General features: G+C 47.4%; 2 protein-coding genes across 18 annotated transcripts in view; one reads left to right on the forward strand and one right to left on the reverse strand.

The window, feature by feature from the left end:
• The window catches only part of TK2 (thymidine kinase 2), a 34,560-nt gene extending 20,335 nt beyond the window's left edge, over positions 1-14,225 (reverse strand). For 2 of the 10 annotated variants that reach the window (XM_019819841.3, XM_019819842.3), the window contains exons 1-5: positions 12,065-12,256; positions 11,295-11,332; positions 7,861-7,935; positions 4,863-4,916; positions 2,344-2,433 (exon numbers count right to left, since the gene is read on the reverse strand). In XM_019819841.3, coding sequence (XP_019675400.1) covers positions 2,344-2,433; positions 4,863-4,916; positions 7,861-7,935; positions 11,295-11,332; positions 12,065-12,242 — 435 coding nt within the window. In that variant the 5' untranslated portion in view covers positions 12,243-12,256. The other 8 variants (XM_006941571.5, XM_023245603.2, XM_011290128.4 and 5 more) reach the window with 8 other exon arrangements.
• An 88-nt stretch (positions 14,226-14,313) lies between these two features.
• The window catches only part of LOC109491355 (chemokine-like factor), a 47,553-nt gene continuing 41,172 nt past the window's right edge, over positions 14,314-20,694 (forward strand). For 2 of the 8 annotated variants that reach the window (XM_045046348.1, XR_006590501.1), the window contains exons 1-2: positions 14,331-14,555; positions 19,641-19,799. In XM_045046348.1, coding sequence (XP_044902283.1) covers positions 14,484-14,555; positions 19,641-19,799 — 231 coding nt within the window. In that variant the 5' untranslated portion in view covers positions 14,331-14,483. Of the gene's footprint in view, positions 14,556-19,640; positions 19,800-20,694 lie in introns of all 8 variants that reach the window. The other 6 variants (XM_023245601.2, XM_023245602.2, XM_023245598.2 and 3 more) reach the window with 5 other exon arrangements.

Raw genomic sequence — 20,694 nt, forward strand, 5'->3', positions numbered from 1 at the left:
TTCATAGGAGAGGTGAGGCTCAAATGGATTATCAGTTTGGGGAAATGCTAGAAAAACCACCAAGTGCTGTCCAGCAGAGTGCTGTCCAGTGGAAAGTGTGGTAATTATGGAACTAAATAGTGTGCATTTGCTTAATGTATGCCCGAGGTAAAGCCCCGAGAGGGCTGGAGTATGTGTGACATGCTGGGGACTCTGCCATCAGTGACTGAGGGCCTGGCTTTCCGGAACCCCACAAAGATGTGAGACCTTTGTGCCTCTGCACAGGGCTGGCTGGGGATCACTGCAGACCTTTGCAAACTAGGAAGGACTGTGCCCAAGTGGGCAAACACTGCCTCACTCAGCCTGGCCCACAGCACCCACGGGACCTGGACTAGCAAATCAGAGGCATATTCAAAGCCGTAACCCAGGAATTTCCTGGGTTTTTATGTCCATCCATCTTCCTTTCCATTTTTTTCCATCCTCTCCTCACTTATGACCCTCTGCTACGCATATGTTGCTAGCACCCCACTCATCCAACTCTCCTTCCGTTCCTCCTTCCTTGTCTGTCTTTCTTCCTCTCCCATGGCAGACTTCCTTAAACGGAGAAACACACATATGTCCCCTTATAGTCAGATATATTAGACACAATTTAGATTTGCGGTTGAGTGCCTGTTCAGGAAAAATAGGGTGAGTAAAGGGGGAAAAGTGCCAACCGCAGATGCTCTGACCTGTATCACTTAGGTATTTGGGGAGACAGAAACTCATACAGTTCTGCTCATATCTTTCCATCTTTAAAAGATACAGATTTGTGGAAGGATAGCTATAGTCACAACTGCCCAGCTCTGGATCAAACCACTCAGCTGAGTGGCTGTGTCAACATAACAGGCTATAGGGACCTCCCATCTCCTTCATGGACAGCATCCATGCTGGTCTTCCAGGTTGTGCTTACAATTTTGAACCACAGGTGCCGATCAGGCTCTCTTCAGTCAGCTCTCTTTTAAGAGACTCTGTCCCTATTCACACGCCAGCTAATAGAGGGGGTCTAAGTGGCATGTTTGTGCCCTGTGATCTGTGCCAACACCTGATTGGCCCACAGGTAGACACAGGGACCAAGCTGAGCCAATCAAATTCTTTCTCCCAAGAATTTGAACCAAGAGCCAAAGGTGAAGGTTAGATCAGTGGTTCTCAAGAGTGGCTAAAATGAACAAATCAGGAGACTATAGATGCTGGCGAGGATGTAGAGAAACGGGAACCATCTTGCACTGTTGGTGGGAATGCACACTGGTGCAGCCGCTCTGGAAAACAGTGTGGAGGTTCCTCAAAAAATGAAAAATAGATCTACCCTATGACCCAGCAATAGCACTGTAGGAATTTACCCAAGAGATACAGGAGTGCTGATGCATAGGGTCACTTGTACCCCAATGTTTATAATAGCACTTTCCACAATAGCCAAATTATGGAAAGAGCCTAAATATCCATCAACTGACGAATGGATAAAGAAGACGTGGTTTATACATACAATGGAACACTACTTGATAATGAGAAAGAATGAAATCTGGCCATTTGTAGCAACGTGGATGGAACTGGAGAGTGTTATGCTAAGTGAAATAAGTCAGGCAGAGAAAGACAGATACCATATGCTTTCACTCATATTGGATCCTAAGAAACTCAATAGAAGACCAGGGGGGAGGGGAAGGGGGGAAAAAAAAGAAAAGTTACAGAGAGGGAAGGAGGCAAACCATAAGAGACTCTTAAATACTGAGAACAAACTGAGGGCTGATAGGGGATGGGCGGGTGGTGGGGGAGGGGAAAGTGGATGATGGGCATTGAGGAGGGCACCTGTTGGGATGAGCACTGGGTGTTGAATGGAAACCAATTTGACAATAAATTTCATACCAAAAAAAAACCATGCAAACAAACAAAGCATGCATTAAAATCACCTGGAGAGCTTGATAAAACACAGATTGCTGGGCCTCATCTCTAGAATTTCTGATTCAGCAGGTCTGAGATGGGGCCAGAAAATTTCTAACACGTTCCCAGATGTTCCTGCTGCTCCAGGTCTAGGCACACTTGGAGAAGAACTGAGTTAAATAATGTTGAGCCCAGAAGGAGTCAGGTTGTGAACACTCAGGCTCACAGGGACATCCCTACCAACTTAATGGCTAGCTGAGGCTGGTGGGGGAGGGCACTAGAGGCTGGAACTCAGAGAGCCAGGAACAGGAAGCCTTGGCCCCAAAGACAGAGAAGGCTGAGCAGTGCTGAAGGTCCAGCGAGGCTTCCTTGCAAGGTTCCCCTCCCTGGAAATCAAATACCCACCACGGCAAGAACATTTTCAGAAGGCTAAAGCTGAGCATCTGAATGTACCTGGGGACGAGTGTGGTGGTCCAGCATCGTGAGCTGCACATATGTCTGCAGCGTGAAGCCCCATCGACAAGCATCGCGGTACAGCAGACCCTGCAGAAGGGAGAACGCAGCACTTTACCCCAAAAACCTCGAGCTGTAGAACTCTGGTCTCTTCAGTCACTGATGGCCATCTCGTGAAACCCACATGGGGCTGTGATGGGGCCAGGGATGAAGCCAACATGGTTGCAGGGCCCTCAGGACAGTGTGGACAGACTAGAGCAATTATAGGACAACCAAGTAACAGCTGTAATAGGAGCCTATATAAAGTCGGACAACCAAGTAACAGCTGCATAGGAGCCTATATAAAGTCGGAGGGAACAGTCATTCGGTGTTTACTGAGTCCCCTGCAGTCAGTTCTCTATCCAGCACTCAAAGTGAGCCCGTTAAACCTCACCCAGCTCTTGATGTTCCTCCACTCAGAACCTTCCAGGGGCTTCCCACTGAATTCAGAATGAAAACCAAACCCCTTACCAAAGCCCACAGGGCCCTAGAAAATCACTTCCATCTTCCCTTGTCTCCTACAACCCTTCCTCTGACTCAATGTGCTTCCAACCACACAAGCCTCCTGAGTGTTCCCCCTAAACACCCAAGCATGACCCCACCTCAGGGCCTTTGCATTTGCTATGACTTGTAACTGAACACTTTTGCTCCAGAAATCTGTACTGCTCACTCTCTATGTTTAAGTCTGTGCTCAAGTGTCCCCTTGGCAGAGATGCCTTCCCCAACGATCTTATCCAAAAGAACAGCCCCATGCCCATCATTCTTTGTTGCCAGTATATATAAAACAGTCCATGTTCCATTTTTCATTTGCTAATAATCTTAAATTCTGCTCGTTTCCACATTTTTCCTTTTTTTCTCTCTCTCTCGGTGCTAACTAATGAAATTCCAGTGCTCCACATAGAAAACTGCAAACTCTTACCTGCAGATGAAAGAAAATCTCAGAAAGCTTAGGAGAAACACTCTCCATCTGAAGGCTGAACAAACATCTCCCTGCATCAGAAAGCCAATTCAGATAAAGTGATGAATTGACACTTCACAAAACTACCAATCTTGCCCTTCTGTCCAGAGCAGACACGTGTCTAGAAATACCTAATTCTATCATATTCTGTATTATAAAACTGTCTTTGGAGATGCTCTTTGTCCTGAGGAGACTCAGACTCTTGAGACCGGGACTGTGTCCTGTACAATGTCACCTCTGAGCCCTAACATCTATGACCTAACTATCTTAGCTGGTTCCTAAAGAATATGAATGTTTCTGAGGCTTCTTTATTATGCCCAAAGAGAACGACTGGCATTCTATCTTCTCCCACATGCACAGAGGTGAAACTATTTTCACGTCTCTGGGATTCTTTATTCAAAGGCTCTGAGAACTTCTGCCTTATTTAATTAATACCCTTTTGCCTGCTTCAGGTATCTTCACAGCTCCCATCACCACCTACCAAATCACTACCGAATTGTCTTCTGCCTCCCCACACCAGAATATTAAGGCCAAGAGAGCAAGAGCTTTGAGATGTCACTGCTCCAGAGTCTAAACAGTGCCTAGCACATGGCAGGCATTCAATAAATACTGGTTGAATGAACGAATGAATGAGCACCTACTAGGTGCCTGACAGAGCGCTATGTTGTAGCAAACACAGTCAGCCATATTAGACATAGTCCCTGCTGCTAGTGCAACTCAGAGTCTAATGAACCACACAAGGAGATGTCACTTGTGTTGCCAGAAATGAGGAGCCAGCACAAGCTCCCCCTGCTCCACGGGTCAGAGCTACTAGCTCTGTCATTTACCAGAGGTATATGACCTTGGGCAACTTATTTCAGCTGCAGTTTCCTCACCTGAAAAGTGAAACTAATCATCCCTACAACATGGGGCAGGAGCCCAGAACCATCATCCCTTTCTTAAGCTCCCTCTTACCAGACTCAAACTCCACCCATCTCTTCCAAGCAGCCAGAGCAGAGCCTCCCTCATGGGGATGGAAGGAAGGAGCTCAGGCACACTGTAGCCCCTGCTTGCTAGGTCCACCCTTGGCAAAGCAAGAGGTAGCTACAGGGTGACCCGAATTCAGCCCCTGGGCATTGCCAAGTGCAAACCCAAATCAGAGGTTTACCGAGCAACTTTGTTACTTAGAGACAGGTTCTAGGGGAGACCTAGGTTCTACTGGGTTCCTTCTAGAAGAGAATACGGGTAGAATGAGCCACAGGAAATGGACACCCCTGGCAGCTGAGGCTGACCACCTGGGACAGTTTAGGATAGTTGACAGAAGGTCCCTGTGATCTGCAAATGCCCAGCCAGGCCTCAGAGCTCCTTGACCTCAGAACACCAATATGCTGCCATCTTCCAATTGCCCCTCCCTCTTTTCTTCCACCCCAGCTAAGAGATAGGAAAATGCCTGGGCAGGGAGGGGGCAAACTCAAACACTGGCACACCATCCGCAGCCACTTAAACCAAAGCTGGCAGTTCACGCAGAAGACAACACACCCACCAGAGGATTATGGCCACGGACATTTCTCCACTTGGGCACTGGCTCCTGTAACACCTGCAAGGAAAGAAAATATCAGAAGTCTACTGTTCCTCACGATTTGGGCACCCAGGGTAGACCAAAATAGTGGGGCAATCCTCTCTTCGAAGCCACAACTCTATCTAGACATGGCTTTCTCACAGGACTTCCAAAAATGAGCTGAGAACTCTGTGCATCCCTGAATACACACATACCACCCAGGGTGCCCTGGGAGCTGAGGGCAAGGAAGGTTCTCTCAATATCTCCTTCAAGTGTTCCATCCCAGCCCTTAATGTCCCCATGCCAGGCTGGGCAGACAGGGGATAGAAGCCAAGACAGAAGCTACTTGAGGAACTTCCGGCTGTGGTTTAAGGCCCAGCTTGCCAGCTTGGGGGCTCTCGCATGACCTCAGCAATTTGCTCTGCCTCCATTTCCTCCTTTGAACTCTGCACTGGGCCCACTGACAGCTAAGAGTCACGTTTCATTAGTTTACTCCCTAAACTGTTCCAGAGCCTTTCTAGGGGTACAGGTATGTGCTGGAAAGGATTTAAATGGTACTCTCAGGGCCAAGAATTTGAGAGTACCCAGATCTATCTGGAGGCCTGAAAGTGCATGTAAGCAGGTTCTATAGGTCACAAAAGACCAAAGGAAAGCAATGCATGGAACCCATGAAGAGTAACGTCCTCTGACACTTTATACCTCTGTGCCTTTGCTCATGCTGTTCCTTCTGCCCAATATGCCCATCTCACCTCAGTTCACATCAACCTTCATTACACAGAAAATTCCTATATATCCTTCAAAATCCAGCTCAAATATCCTTTCCTCTGTGAATCACTGCCTGCCCCTCAGCCCTCCATTGCTGTCCTGAGTAGCATATGCTGCACCACTCGGGCCCACCAGAGGCTGGTCACAGGCAGCCTTGACCTGTGCTCAATCTATGGCACTGCCATTCAATACTTACTGAGGACTCACTGTGCCAGGTGCCATGCTAGGCAAGAACAAAAACCACCTCCGCCTCTGCTTTTACGGAACTTGAAACTTACTGGGAGAAGCAGACCTTAATCGGATCATCACAGAAATCACATATTTTCAAACTTCAAGAAGAGGTATAAAACAAAGATACAGAGGGGCCAGAAAAATCTACACCAAGGTGGGTAACCTAGCTGGGGAGGTCAAAGAGCACTGAGCTGATATCTGAAGGCTGAGTTCTTCCTAAAGCCACCAAAGCCCTTCTTCACGCTACAGAAAAACCAAACAAGGGTGTGGCCCCTGGAGCCAGACAGCCTGGGCTGGGACCTGGCTCTCTGCCACACACTAGCAGTGTGACCCTGGCCATTCATGTAGCCTCACTGAGCCTTGGTTTCCTCCTCTGCAAATGAGGTGATAATTGCACCGACCTCACTGGGACTACTCTTATGAGGATGAAATCAATTAGATAATATATTGAAGCCTCAACACAGGCATATAGTGCCTGGCATATAGTATTATCCTCATTAGATGTGAACTCCCATTGTTGTTATTTTTATTATTGTTGCCCATTGGCCCCAAGGTCTTACATAAGAACGTTAAGTGTTCCTAAAGTGCCATGTGGAGTTACACCACTCAGGTGTGTCAGGAGTCCCTAAGACCCCTGCCTCCCAAGGTTTGATGATTCACTAGGAGGACTCACAGGACACAGAATATAGTGGTAATCACAGCTGAGATTTGTTACAGAGAAAGGGTACTAAACAAAATCAGCAAAGAAAAAGGGTGAACAAAGTCTACGAGGAAACCAGGCACAAGTGTCCAAAGGGCCTCTTCCAGGGGAGTCACCTAGGAAGCACTTAACTCCCCCAGTAGCAACCTGTGACAAGATGTGTGAGGTGGTGTTCCACCAGGGAAGCTGGCCCGAGCCTGGGAGTTCAGGGTTTTGATCAGAGCGCAGGCATGTAGGCAGTCTCTGGCCGGCACATCCAAAAATTCCAGACTCCCAGAAAGAAAGCAGGTGTCCAGACTAAACCATATTGCTTGCACAGACAGTTTAGGCACAGAGAGCCACTTCTATCAGTTGGGAAATTGTGGAATTCTCCCAAAATCGAAGTTCCTACACGCCAGTCAAGGGCCAACCTCGCAAACAAGCCTCTCCGAGGACAGCAGTCTTGGGCCTGTGAACTCTTTCCTGCACAAGCAAGACAAGGGCTACAGAATGTTTATTCTTTTTACCAAACCATATATATGTTTAATAGAAGTAAAAAGCAAGAAGGGAAAGAAGGAAAGAAAAGACTCCAAAGGTATGAAAATTGTAGGATCTATAGTGACAAAAAAGAGCCATAAACAGAAAAAATTACACCACAGGTAATTACACCGGATAGATTTTAATCTACGAGGAAGAAAAGTCAGGGTCTTAGTGTAGAGGCACTTCTTCAAGATCTGTGAGGTTATTTTGAGTGACTGGCTGTAAATGAACTAGAGATTATGTTAACTGGCTCCCCATGGCAATACTCTGTAGCATGCACCTGGATATCACAGATGTGACACCATAATATGCTCCCCACTCTCAACAGTCTGACTTCCTTCTCCACATGCAGACCCCTCTTAACCAGAATGCAGGAAAGTCTATACCTGCACTGTCTGACACGGTGGCCAGGAGCCACTTAGAGCTATTACAAACTTCAAATGTGACTAGTCCAAATTGAGATACACTGTAACTATAAAATATGTTCCATATTCCAAAGACCTGGCATGAAAAACAGAACGTGAAATAATTCACTGATGATTTTTATATTGATTACATGTTGACATGATAACATTTAGATTATGTAAAATTAAATATTTGGGTTTGTTCGGGTTTTTGTTTTTTTTTTTTTTTAGCAAAACCATTAGACTTTTACATTACATATGTGGCCTGCATTATATTTCTATTGGATATGGCTGGTCTACACCCTCTGTAAGTCACTCCATCAAGCTTTTACAGGTTCTTTCAGAGCCGGTGCGGAGGCCGTACCTCAATCCCTGTTGTTTTGGAGAAGAACTCGAGGCATGTCGTCTTCCCACTTGCAATATTGCCCTCAACACAGATCTAACAAAAGACAAATACAGATTAGAACCGAAAGTCAAGCATCTAGGTGAGCATCAGGGAAGAATTTCTAGGGAACGGCTCACGTGAACAGCATAACTGGTTCAGTCCAAGAGTTCAATGTGCACACAGAATTCCCTCCACAGGAAATACCCAAGGTCCCACCATTAGTAGTAACAAACTGATTCCCACCCCTGGTGGTCAGCTCCAGGCCCACGATTGGTGGCCGCTGGTGGCCACTGGGCCACTGCCCTCCAAGACAGACCCTCCCTTACATTACTTCCTAGGCCATACATTGCTTGCCACTGGCCACCCTAGCTCTGCCCTTCCCTTGCTCAACCCCTCAGACCATCAGATTTTAGGCCTAAGGGTCCAGCCTCCTTAACAAGAGCCTAATGGCTTTGAGGTTGGGAAGCATGTATATGTTATCTAGAACTTTTTTTTTGTAAATTTAAAAAAAAACTTTTTTTTTTAACGTTTATTCATTTTTGAGAGACAGAGAGAGACAGAGTATGAGCAGGGAAGGGGCAGAGAGAGACGGAGACACAGAATCTGAAGCAGGCTCCAGGCTCTGAGCTGTCAGCACAGAGCCCGACGCGGGGCTCGAACTCACGGACCATGAGATCGTGACCTGGCTGAAGTCGGACGCTTAACCGACTGCGCCACCCAGGCGCCCCTGTTACCTAGAACTTAACTCACTGCTTTACATGGAAGAACACACTCAGCTATGGACTGGAAAGTATTCAGACTGGAGAGAAGGTTGAGCACCTTGCAGTAGGCCAGGCCCAAAGATGGGCAACATACACCGTTACCACATTTCACCTTGCCAGAACCCAAGCAATGGGTCCTAACACTTTCACAGAAGTGAAAAATGAGGTTTGTAGAAGGGCATAAAGCAGAAAGGACAGCTGGAACCCACACTCTGCTGACACTGACTGCAGTGGGAGAGAGGGCTCACAGACAGCCATGAGGGCACAGTGACCTTTAAGCTCAGGCCGGAGGTACCCAGAGAGACGTGGCCCACGTATGTGACTTGCCCAAGGCACCAGGCCTGGCGGAGGGAAAAGACGGAATCACACCTAGGTCTGGCAGACCCCTTTTCACGACCCCAGGGAAGCCTCAGTCACACCCCACATAAAACGTGGGGTCACAGTGGGCCATCTCACCTTGTTCCCTCACTATAAATTCTGCCAGTCAGCTGTGACTATTTCCTCCTGCCCTGATCCTAATGGGTATCGAGGAAGGCTAGACAACGACACTTCTAACAGATGCCAGCTCACTCCCGTAGAACTCAACACCGCAAAATGAACTCAACCGAGTGCACAAAAGGCATATCCCATCAGGGCAACTAATGGATGTGATGTTTTATTGCTGTTCTGTAAAGGAAACAAATTATTCTCTTCCCAGAAAATGAGAACAAGCTCAGCCTAGACATTGCTCTGCACAGACTGTTTCTTTCCTGTTCACTGCAGGAAACAGATTGCTTGGATGAGACCTTCCTCCAAAAGGGCGTGTTCCTATTCCGTGGTGGTGACTAACTTCATGGTTGCAGGTCAGCAAAGATGAGGACTTGAAGCGTCCTGTCTGGTGGCTTGTCCCCTGGGCACCTCAGTTTGTCGCCTCCCAATACCCACATATGGCTCTTCTTCCTGTTCCAGTCCTCAGGAAAGGCTGCACCATCCACCCAGACAACCCAACACCCTGGTGTCTTCTGTCCTCACCCAGTAACTCAGCAACTCCTCTGGACCCTGCTTCCTACTCATCTGCAGAACCTGGGCCTGTCTCCCTGGCCCCTACCCTGTGTGGCTGGAGTGGCTTCCCCACTGGCCTCTCTGCCTTCCACTCTGGCCCGGCAGTGACCCTCAACTCCACCCATGGCCCACCACCATCTCTTCCTGAGAGGCAAAGTCTTTTAGTGGCTCCAGGTGTTGGGACCTGTCTCCACGCCCCCATGCCAGCTCTCAGGGGACCGGCCAAAGCTTTGGGCCTACAGGGTCTCTTCCTTCTATGACTCACACTTGCAGCTCCCTCTGCTCCAACACTCCAGCCTCCCCCTTTCCTTCATCTCCCAGGAGGCCTCAAGGCTCCCCAAGACTCCCCTCAGTCACTGTCCTCTGGACGCTCTGCCCTCTACTCACAGCCCCCAGAATCACTGCTGTTCCAGATCCACCATGGCCCTATTTACTGCTGTCTCTCCCATCAGACCAGGGACTCACTAGTGACAGGGGCTGCTTGGTCCCCAGATCCACACAGGAACGGAGAAGATTTGAACGATAAACAATAGCCATGGGCCTAAATGCAGGCTCCATACCACTTCTAATGGACCTACTGTGTGTCTGAGGGCATGTTGAACCATACCCAGAAAGCAGCCAGGGTAAGTCTGGCTCACATCAGTGCCTAGCTCGATAATTAACAGCACAATAATGTATCAATTCTCATTCAGCTCAACATTCTACCCCCTTCTCCTTCTGTGGTGTCAGAATCCACCCCACCTCTCATTTCAACATACTTTGGTAAATCTCAAGGCTCCCAATCACCAATCCTCTCCACGTGACTTTATTCCATCCTTGGCCTTCTCCATCATCCCGAATACCCAGGGCGCTTGCTCACCTTTTCTGCCCTCTGCAGATACCAGCCAAGGTATTCCTGCCACCATTCACCAAGCCACTTTCTTCTGAGCCACAGAAGCTACCGACTTCTGGCTCCCTCAAGAAACTGAGCCTCTGGATTGATGGTGACCACAATATTGTTCCTCACCCCAGCCAGCTAAAGTCTCCAACATCCCCATGAACATGTCCAGCTTGGCCCTCCTTTGACCTTCAACCTCACACCAGTCCCAGTCCCATGCCAGAGCTGGCATCTCAAAGTCACTACACTGACTGAACCCATGTCTGGGGACCCACATGGATTCTCTCCCACCCACCCACCCATCTCAGCACTGGAGGACAGGGAGCAGCAGTCAGCAGATCTTCCCTCACAGCCAGGCTGCCAACCACTAACCCAAAGTGAAACCAACCTTTGCCAGAAGGTGAGCATTTTTCAAATCCCTTTGTGATCATTCATCAAGCTGACAATCCAAATCTACCTAAAGGCTGTGAATACATGTATGCTCCTACCTGCGTAGACTCTTGATATGGAACCTCGTAAGAGGTGGCCTCTGGGAAGGGGGTCTGAGGCCCAGGGGTGAAGACAGACTTCCTCATCCCTGGAGATCCTCTTATATTTTTGTTTTTTACTATGTGCACATATTTCTTCACTCACCTCTTCTCTCTCCTCTCTCTCTCCCTGTGCATATACAATCCTCCCGCTCTCTCTCTGTATATAATCCTACACTGAGGAGTGCACATAAAAGAGGGACTTACCACTGATTTTTTCTCCTTTTCATTTTCTCTATCTTTATCTATAAAAGAAAGGAAATCAATTTTTAAAGTCAGCTTTAAGTAATTCACTCTTCTTTGTCCTAGTTTTCAAAACCACCACAAAAAAGTCATGTTTACACTTACTCCCTGGCCTAAAAATGTTTTCTGATGACATCTGAGTCCCTCCATGGGTGGATGGAGGCAGACCCACCACTGCTGTCTACCTACATGGACACTGTGCAGCTGCTGCCTGGATCCTGTTGGCACCTCTGGGCCCCAACTGTGCTCAGCTTTTTTCACGTAGTATATCATACTTTCCATTTTCCATATATTTCATATTTATGGTCCTCACAGATGGGTCCAGTAAGTTCAAACAGAGTAGCCTCCAGTGGGACGCGACGGTTAAGAGTGGGCAGCAGGCATGGGTTTCAGCCCAGGGCTGACACCTTGGCCCAACCACCACACAGGCGCCACCCAACAACCCAAGGCCAAAGAACACTAGGATTTGGCTATAATGGTGACTCCCATTTCTGAAAGGGGAAGTCCCTAGTCCCAGGGGCAGCAGAAAGGCTCAGAGCCTAAACCACCCACCACCCACCGGGAACTTGTTAACTGCAGCTGCCAGCCTCCGTCTTCCCCAAGGCCAAAAGAATCAGGACCAGGAGTGGGACGGGGACTGGGGCAGCGCGCACTCGCGGGGGTAGCGGATCCTTCTGCTCTCTATAGGGCTCCCCAGCTCCGAACAGAGAGGGGCCGGAGCCCCACGGCCCCACCCACTGGCGGCCACCTACTGGCGGCCGGCTGGGGTCCGGAGTAGCTGCCAACGACTGCCCTCGCCCCTCCACGCCCCCGCAGGAAATCCCGGAGGCTTGGAGTAGTTTCGGGTTCAGGCCAGACGGCGGGGAGTGAGACGGGCAGCCGCTGAGACCCAAGGCGCGGGTCGCTAGACATGGAACCGAAAGAGGCGTTACCCAGAGGCCAGGCCCGGCGCTGCGCCCCCCGCGTCCCGGGGCCCGAGGCGGGGCTCCCAGTCCCCCCGCGCCGCAGCGCCTGGGCGGCCCAGCACCGCAGCGACCGCGGCAGCATAGCCCGGCGGGCGGATCCGGCGGCTCCGTTTCCTTCCTGCGCCACTCAGCGCCAGCGCAGCGCGCCGCCTCCATCCCCGCGCCGGCTGCCGGGGCGCCTGCTGGCGCCGGGCTCTTAAAGAGACCCTGTCGTATTTCACCCTCTCTCCCACCCGGAAAGTACTTCAAGGTGTGGGCAAAGCCGTTTGCAGCCAGGACATCTTCCCGCCAACGGGACCCCTGACTTGGCAAGACTTGAGGGACGGATGGCCAACAATACCAACGACTGGTTGGTTAATAAATTATTGGAGATTACTTAATCGAGCACGTGTTCTATCCAGGCACCTGGCACATACTTAGGGTATCATTTATTCTTCTCAACGATGATCCTCCAAAACTTAGGTAACTTGATTAAAATGAACAGAAGCATTCATTAAAGGGATGAAGCCATGTATCTTGCTTCACGGCCTCTTCCCTCTGAACTTTGACATGTCCAGGGTCTAGACTGTAAATGTACTAGATCCCTCAAGAAAGTGTTAAAAAAAAAACAGGAAACAGGTCCAAAATGGGAGTTGCTTATGCTAAGCCCTAGCTGACCAAACCAAGATTTAATTGTAGTTTGGGCTCTCCCAGAAATGAACCCTTAAGCCAGTCCATCAGGAATCGCCTGATCAACACTAGTTATGTAATCTGCCCGATAGACGCCTGCCATCCCCTACAGCAAAGTAACCTTAAAATAACCAACCCGCTTTTTTGCCGGTGTAGCTTCCTTGTTCTCACTTCCTTTTGCCTATAAAAGTTTTTTATTTTGTACAGCTCCTCGGAGCTCCTTTCTATTTGCTAGACTGGATGCCACCTGAATCATATCGATTCTGGCTCAAACTCTTAAAATTTTAATATACCTCAGTCTATCTTTTAACAAAGAAAGGCACAACCAATATGCCAACTGTGCAGACAACTGGGGGTGGGAAGGAAGCCTGTAAATCCCATCCATAGTCAGGTAGCAAAAATTCAGCCCAGGTGTGAGGTAGATGGGTGTATATATAATTCAACAGGCCCAGGCCCTGAAACCCAAGCTGCTGCAGTAAGAACTGTGTGTGCATGCCCATTCCAGTGCTTAAGTGGAGGGGTTTCCCACCTCGCCCAGAAGTGCAAGGTGCTAGCAGTCACCTCTAGGACAGGGAAGAGGATGTCATTTACGAGAGGGTTCACTCAGTCTCTAAATCAGCTACCCGAAAGCCACAACCTCATCTAGTGCTTTCTGTGATATCTGCCACAGACCTAGCACAGGGCAAACGTGCCCTCCACAAACTTCAGGATTAAGTGCAACATTTTTGGGACTTGGGATGAAGCTGTTAGATCAGACTGTGATCCCCTGGGGACAAGGACAGGGTATGAGGCCCAGGCCATTAGTTTAGATTACACATATTCTACATCTATTATGTGTCAGTCCCTGGGGACCTTGCAAGGAGAGAAACAGACACAGACAAGCCCCTGGTTTTGTGCAATTTATATTCTTAAACATATCACCTAGTGATAAGTGCTATGAAGAGAAAGTGATGGTGGCTACTCTAGACAGAGTGACCAAGGGAAATCCTCTCTGAGGGGTGTTATTTTAGATTCCCAAAGTCTGGGGTTGCCCAGCAGGCATTCCTGAACTCCACCCCCCCCCCCCCCCATCCCGCACCCACCTCCGGAAGCACTCCCAGACAGGAAAACCCATATGGACTGCCGGAGAGCAGTTGTCATTGGTGCCTGGTAGTGCGGGATGGGGCGGCATTAAGAGGGACCAGCCAGCGTGGTTCCCCATAGGCCAGTGGAAATGTAGCAGGCAAACCCCACCAGTTCGGGGAGAGAGGGAGAGAGAGGGAGTAAGAGGGAGAGAGAGAGAGAGAGAGATAGAGAAGGCGAGAGAGGCGAGCAATCCGCCCCCGTGGGGCGCATGCGCCCGAGGGCAGACCGCGGTGACGTGCGCGCGCGCGCGCGCGCGCGCGAGGGCGGGAATCCTAGAAGGGCCGCGGGCGGTGGCTGTGACAGTTGCGGTCGCCGCGCGAGGACTGGCGGAGCCGTGCGCTGAGGTGAAGGTCTGAAGGAAAGAAGCGTTGTTGCTGGGTCGGCTGCGAGCGCGATGCAGACGCTGAAGCAGAAGCATCGCCCCTTCTGCTTCAGCGTGAAAGGCCAAGTGAAGATGCTGCGGCTGGTGAGGCCAGGCCACCGGGTGGGGGCGGTGTTGAAGCGTGCTCAAGGGCAGCAGGAGATGGCTCTCAAGTACAAAGCGGAATCCCCTGCCTTCTCTTTCTTTTAAGTTTTTTTTTTAAGTTTATTTATTTTTGAGAGACAGAGACACAGCGCGAGTGGGACAGGGGCAGAGAGAGAAGGAGACACAGAATCGGAAGCAGGCTCCAGGCTCTGAACAGCACAGAGCTTGAGGTGGGGCTCGAGCCCTCAGAGCCGGAAGTGGGAGGCTCAACCGACTGAGCCACCCAGGCGCCCCCCCTGCCTTGTCGTTCACCCTAGGCCTGCCGAGAGGCAAGGCAGTTGACTGTGCACCCGGGGGCAGAAGGAGAGAAGGCACTGTCTGCCCTTCAGGGGTTCACGGACACAGTCACAAAGCAAAGTGCGCAGGTCTGCACGAGTGGCCTCCACTTGGCCCTGCACACCAGCCACCCAGGTTACCAGGCCAGGCAGCTGTGCTTATAGCCCGCAGAGGACAGTGGGGCTGCCCGCTGCGTGGCGTCAGGCATGGCGAGCGCCCTGCACTCAGCTCTGAACAGAGGTCTGGAGAGAATGAGCCATGATTTGGAGGAAGGTGCCCTGGCTGGTTAGAGCAGTAGAGACTGTCACGGGAGAATATGTTGAAGGAACTCAAGAAAAGAAAAGGAGGAGGAAAAAATAATGTTTACCTTTTAAAGTGGTGACCTCTCTCTTTAAAGGAGGGGATGGAAATAGAAGTTACAGGGAAACAGTTCCACTTAATAGGAGGGAGAATTGTCTATCGGGAAAGTTGCCCAAATTAAGTGGCCACACCACTTGGGAAGGGAGTACATTCCCGAACAGGCAAAGCTAACAGGCGTAGATGAGCGAGGATGCTGTAAAGGAGATTCACACTTCAGGTGAGTGGGTAGAACAAATTGCACACAAGGTCCCTCCCACAGCAAAAGTCTGTGATTCTGAGAAACAACTATAACTTAATACAAGTCAGAACGCGTAAGAGAGGTTTAGAAAATTACTTTAGAGTTCGAAGAACAGAGAGATTACTTTGGGTTAGGAGTAAATAATCAGGGAAGAAGTGGCCTCAGGGTCTGGAGTTTTATGCCCACTACTGAAAGCTCTGGAACACTGGAGGAGAAACAAGATCTTGTGACAAAGGTTTAGTTTCAGACATATCAGTTCCTGCAACAAACATCTGGAGTATTTAGTTATATTCTAAAGATCTGACTTGGGCCCTGGAACAACAAAGACAACCAAAACAAAAGTCTCTGACTCACGGAATTTCTTCAGTGTAGTCAAAGAGACAGACCTATGAGCAGAGCCATACTATGTGAGAAGATGGGGATAGGCCAGAGAGTGAGACATATAACCAAGGGCAAGATAAAGAGAGGTATCATGAAACTTCCTAGAGGAACAAAGGGTGGGGTCTGAAGGACAGCCACCTGAGCAAATACATGGAGGCAAAAAAAACCCAGCATGATTTATGCAGCAAATTTTTTTTTGACTTGTATAATGTTTTTACTTTTGAGAGAGAGATGACATTTGGGGGAAGTGCAGAGAGAGTGGGGGAAAGAGGATCTGAAGCAGGCTCCGCGCTGACAGCAGCCACCCGATGTGAGGCTCAAACTCACAAACCGCAAGATCATGACCTGAGCCAAAGTCAGACACTCCACCGACTGAGCCAACCAGGCGCCCCTGTGCAGCAAATTTTAACAAGTTGAGCATTGTTTTATTTTTTTCATTCAACAAATATTTATTGAAAGCCTACCATGTTCCAGGCTCTGAGATATCAGTGAACAAAGCAAAGATCCCTAGCCCTTAACAGAGTTTGCATATTGGGGTGGGAGGGTGGGGAGACAGACGGTAAACACAATAAATAAATAAATGATGCAGTATTCTAAAAAGTGGTACGTGCTGTGGAACAAGAGACAAGTAAAGCCAGGGAAAGGAGTGTAAGGGGAGGAAGGTTGCAGGTTGCAGTAATAGAGTGATCAGGTTAGGCCTTGTTGAGATGACAACTGAGCAGCTGAGTGAGGCTAGGGTGTTAGCTATGAGAATATCTGGAGGAAAAGAGTTTAAGGCAAAGGAACATCCATGGCTCTGTGACAGGAATGTACCTGAAGGTTCAAGAAAAAGCAAGGAAACCAATGTGGATGGAGTAGAGTGACACAGTAGGGGGACACAGTGAGAGATGAGGAAGGTTTTGAGTAAGGTTGTATATGAGCTGACATTAAAAAAAAAAAAAATAGGCCAGCTGCTATGTTGACAATAGATTGGTCAGGGGGACCGGGAGGTGGGGTGGGGTGGGAATTGCTGCAAGGGCAAGGGTAGAACCAAGGAGACCAGTTAGAGCTATTGCAGTAATCTGGGCAATGAGATAGTAGCTCAGATCAGGGTGTAGCACAGCAGGCTGCAAGAATGATCATATTTGGGATACATTTTGAAAGTAGCCCCAACACAATTTGCTGATGAACCAGATGAGGTGTAAGAAAAAGAGGAGTCAAGATAACTCCCAAGTTTTTGGCCTAAGCAACTGGAAGGGTGGAGTTGCCATCCACCGAAAGCTTGTAGGTGAAGCAAATGTAGGCAGAGGATCAGAAGTTTAATTTCAGAATTAAACACTGGAATTATCCTGTGGATAAATTGTGAAGAAACTCTGCTAGAGAAGTGGACAGGAGCTGAATCCTTTAAGACTGAATACCATGATGAGAGGTAGGCTCTATTCTCAAGACCACAGGGAGCCCTTGAGAAATGCACTTGCATTTTAGAAATTTTACTGTAATACCTACCTTTGTCATCATAGTTCAGGGAAGATATTGAAGGGCATTAGTTTAGGGATGAAGAGGAGGGAGTGAGTTCCCAAGACATTAGGCATCAAATCAGCAGGACCTGATGATTGATCAGTTGTGAGGAGTAATTAGGAACACTGATATTAGGATTTTAGGGTGGGTGATAAGATAGATGGTGGTATCTGGGGTGCCTGGGTGGCTCGGTTGGGCATCGGACTCTTGATTTTGACTCAGGTCGTGACCTCACAGTTCATGGGATCGAGCCCTGCATCAGGCTCTGTGCTCACAGTGCAGAGCCTGCTTGGGATTCTCTCTCTTCCTCTCTCTCCGCTCCTCCCTCACTGGCTCTCTGGCTCTCTCTCTCTCAAAATAAATAAATTAAACTTAAAAAAAAAAAAGATAGATGGTGGTATCACCAATTAAGATAGTGCATACAGGAGGGAAAGGCAAGGTGAGTTCAATTTTGGTGATGGTGAATTTGAGATTCCTGCAGGTACTCAGAGATTGCAGATGGCTAGTTATGTGTAAGATGTTGAGGACAGACCTGGGAGAAAGACCCACATTCACTGAGTGGGTCATAGACAGAATCTAAAGGAATGCCAGCATTTTAAAAGAATGGGTAAAGGCAGAGAAGCCCACCAAGGGAGAATAGTTGCAGAGATATAAGAACTAGGAGAGGTGACGTGCCAGCCCAAGGAGTAGAAAAACAGGAAAAGACAACCAATGACAAGTCATGAGGGTCCAGTAGCATAAGGAGTAAAAAATGTTCATTAAATTTAGTATTTCTGAAATCACTGATGATCTGAGGAAAAGCAATTTCCATAGAGTGGTAAAGAAATGTTTGAGATATTAGTGGGATATTTAAAAGAGAACAGGAGACAAAGGCCAAGAGTTAGTAAAGATAGAAGAGCTGTAAATAATGGAACGGGGAAGAACTCAGTGTAACTGAAATCATGGGAACTTGTAAGAAAATGTATTAAACACCAATGTCAAATTCCATGGTGTGGAAAGTTTAAAGGGGATGAGGGCTGAAAAAGTGACCCTACGTATCATAACCCATGAGCTCAAGGGGGCGGTTCAGTAGAGGAAATGAAGTGGTTTGAGGTGACATGTTGCTAAGAGTAATTATGTTAATTACAAAGAATGACTTATTTAGTTACTGGTTACATTTGCTACATACTCAAACTGACCAATTTAGAAGCTTAAAGGTAGGCTGTTTGTATACGAATACAGTAATTGAAAGAATCATAAATAAGTAGCCTGAATAGATTTAAGGTCAAAAAGACTATGTAGATGGTACTGGCTGACAGACTAATCATAAAAGTCTAGCCAGGGAAAACTCTTGACAAAACCATTTTCCAAGAACATAGAGACTTTGGATAGAGCTGTAACATGACAGCTCCTAAGAGCATGATGTTGACAGACTCCCTGGAACTTATCAGCTTATTTTTCTTAGTTCACTTTAACATTTCTGTGTTCTGTATCTTCACTTGGAAATGAGGTGATTGGATTAGATTAATTATCAAGTTTTTTTTCACTTAAAATTTTCATCCATTCTGATTGCATTCTATCTAGGTAAGAGAAAGTATGTAAAAAAAAAAAAAAGTGACGCATCAGAATTGTTGCATTTTTTTAATCCCCCCCATAGGGTTCTTCGGAGAATTGTTTTTCTTAGCAATTTATTTTAAAATTTTCTCCCCAGTATTTTTCATGGTAACATTCTAAGTTTGAATTTGATAGTAGATTCCAGACTGCTAAGAGTTAAGGAGTGATGAGCAGATGATAAGGAATTCTAGGAGTCAGTATACAGACTTTTTTGAAAAGCATTACAGCGAGAAGTAAAAAACAGGAGTTTCTTTGGGGAGCAGGATGAATGGAAGGTGTGTGTGTGTGTGTGTGTGTGTGTGTGTGTGTGTGTGTGTGGTGTGTGTTTTCAGAGAGGACAACTTGGATATGTTTATAGTATGATGAAGAAAGGAACCAATGAGAAGATATTGAAGGTCTCAGAAAAGAAGATAGGTAGTAAAGAAAGATCAAGGGAACAAATGTGGGAAGTGATGGCATTAGTTCTGCAAGTGGAATAACAGAGAGGGACACCTAGTTCTCTAAAACAGAAGGAGAAGTCAGCATCCATACATTTTGGTCATTCCTCTTTTAGATGTGTGTATATATGGCATAAACCCATTTATTTAGTTACTTTAGAAATGATCGTTTTTACAATTTAAACTTGGCATTCAATAATCATTGAATAAATCATGTTTGTCTGTTTGTTTTTATCCTTATAGGCACTAACTGTGACATCTATGGCTTTTTTTATCATTGCACAAGCCCCTGAACCGTACATTGTCATCACTGGATTTGAAGTCGCTGTTATTTTCTTTTTCATAATTTTATATATGCTGAGACTGGATCGATTAATAGACTGTTTGTTTTGGCCTTTGCTTGTAAGTGTTCAGTTTTATTAGACTTTTTTCCTGTCATAGTGAGACATCTTAATAAACTATGCTTTGGTTTTCTTAAGCCTTTAGGTAATGTCTGATAGGCTTAGGAAGGAGGAATTCTATCCACTGCTAATGTGTTCTGTATTGTCCCTGGTGCAACCACAGAGCATAAATCTGAGCTCCATCTATTAGATGTGACTGACCCTTCTGTCAGGAGAATTCACTGAACTGTAGATCTTCTAAAGAAATTTAAACTTAAGATCCTAGTTAATAAAATTTTAGCACATTCCCTTTTAAATACATGTTGATATGGCCTCAAAATTGGGGGGAGAGATGGAGGCAGATACCCAAGTATCCACGTCTTGCACATCTCTGACCACCAAATGGAAAACTGAGATAATTTGGGAGACTGAATAAAGCACAATGCTATCTTACTTAATTCTGGAAACACTAATGCTAAATAATGAACTTATACTGTACAACCTTATTTAGTAGCATATGAACTGCACCTGCCATACTTATAGCATTAAGAATAACTGCCCAGTGTAGTGCCTAAATGGTTCTAGAAACTGTCAAAATAGGCAAGTTGAAGATACTAGTTAAGGTGAATGTGTCCCTGGATTGTTATCCAGTTCTAGGAAAAACAGAGTGTCTTTACCTCTCTCTCCTCTTTCAAGTCTTACCCTCAATATCCTGTCTCTGTAGGTCTCCCTTCTAAGACCTCCTGCTGCCCTTCCCACCTTTAGACTGGTAGCTGCACTGAAGTCTTCCTGTGCTGCACTTGTCTCATCCTCCTAGGTTCCAAAATGCTGATAGCCAAGTTGATAACCCCTAGTTAAGGAGAGGGACTTTAGAGCTATTCTCAAACCATAAGCATGCCTTCAGGTGGTACCTTCTA

This window comes from Felis catus, chromosome E2 (genome assembly GCF_018350175.1).
Source record: "Felis catus isolate Fca126 chromosome E2, F.catus_Fca126_mat1.0, whole genome shotgun sequence".
Lineage (NCBI taxonomy): Eukaryota > Metazoa > Chordata > Mammalia > Carnivora > Felidae > Felis > Felis catus.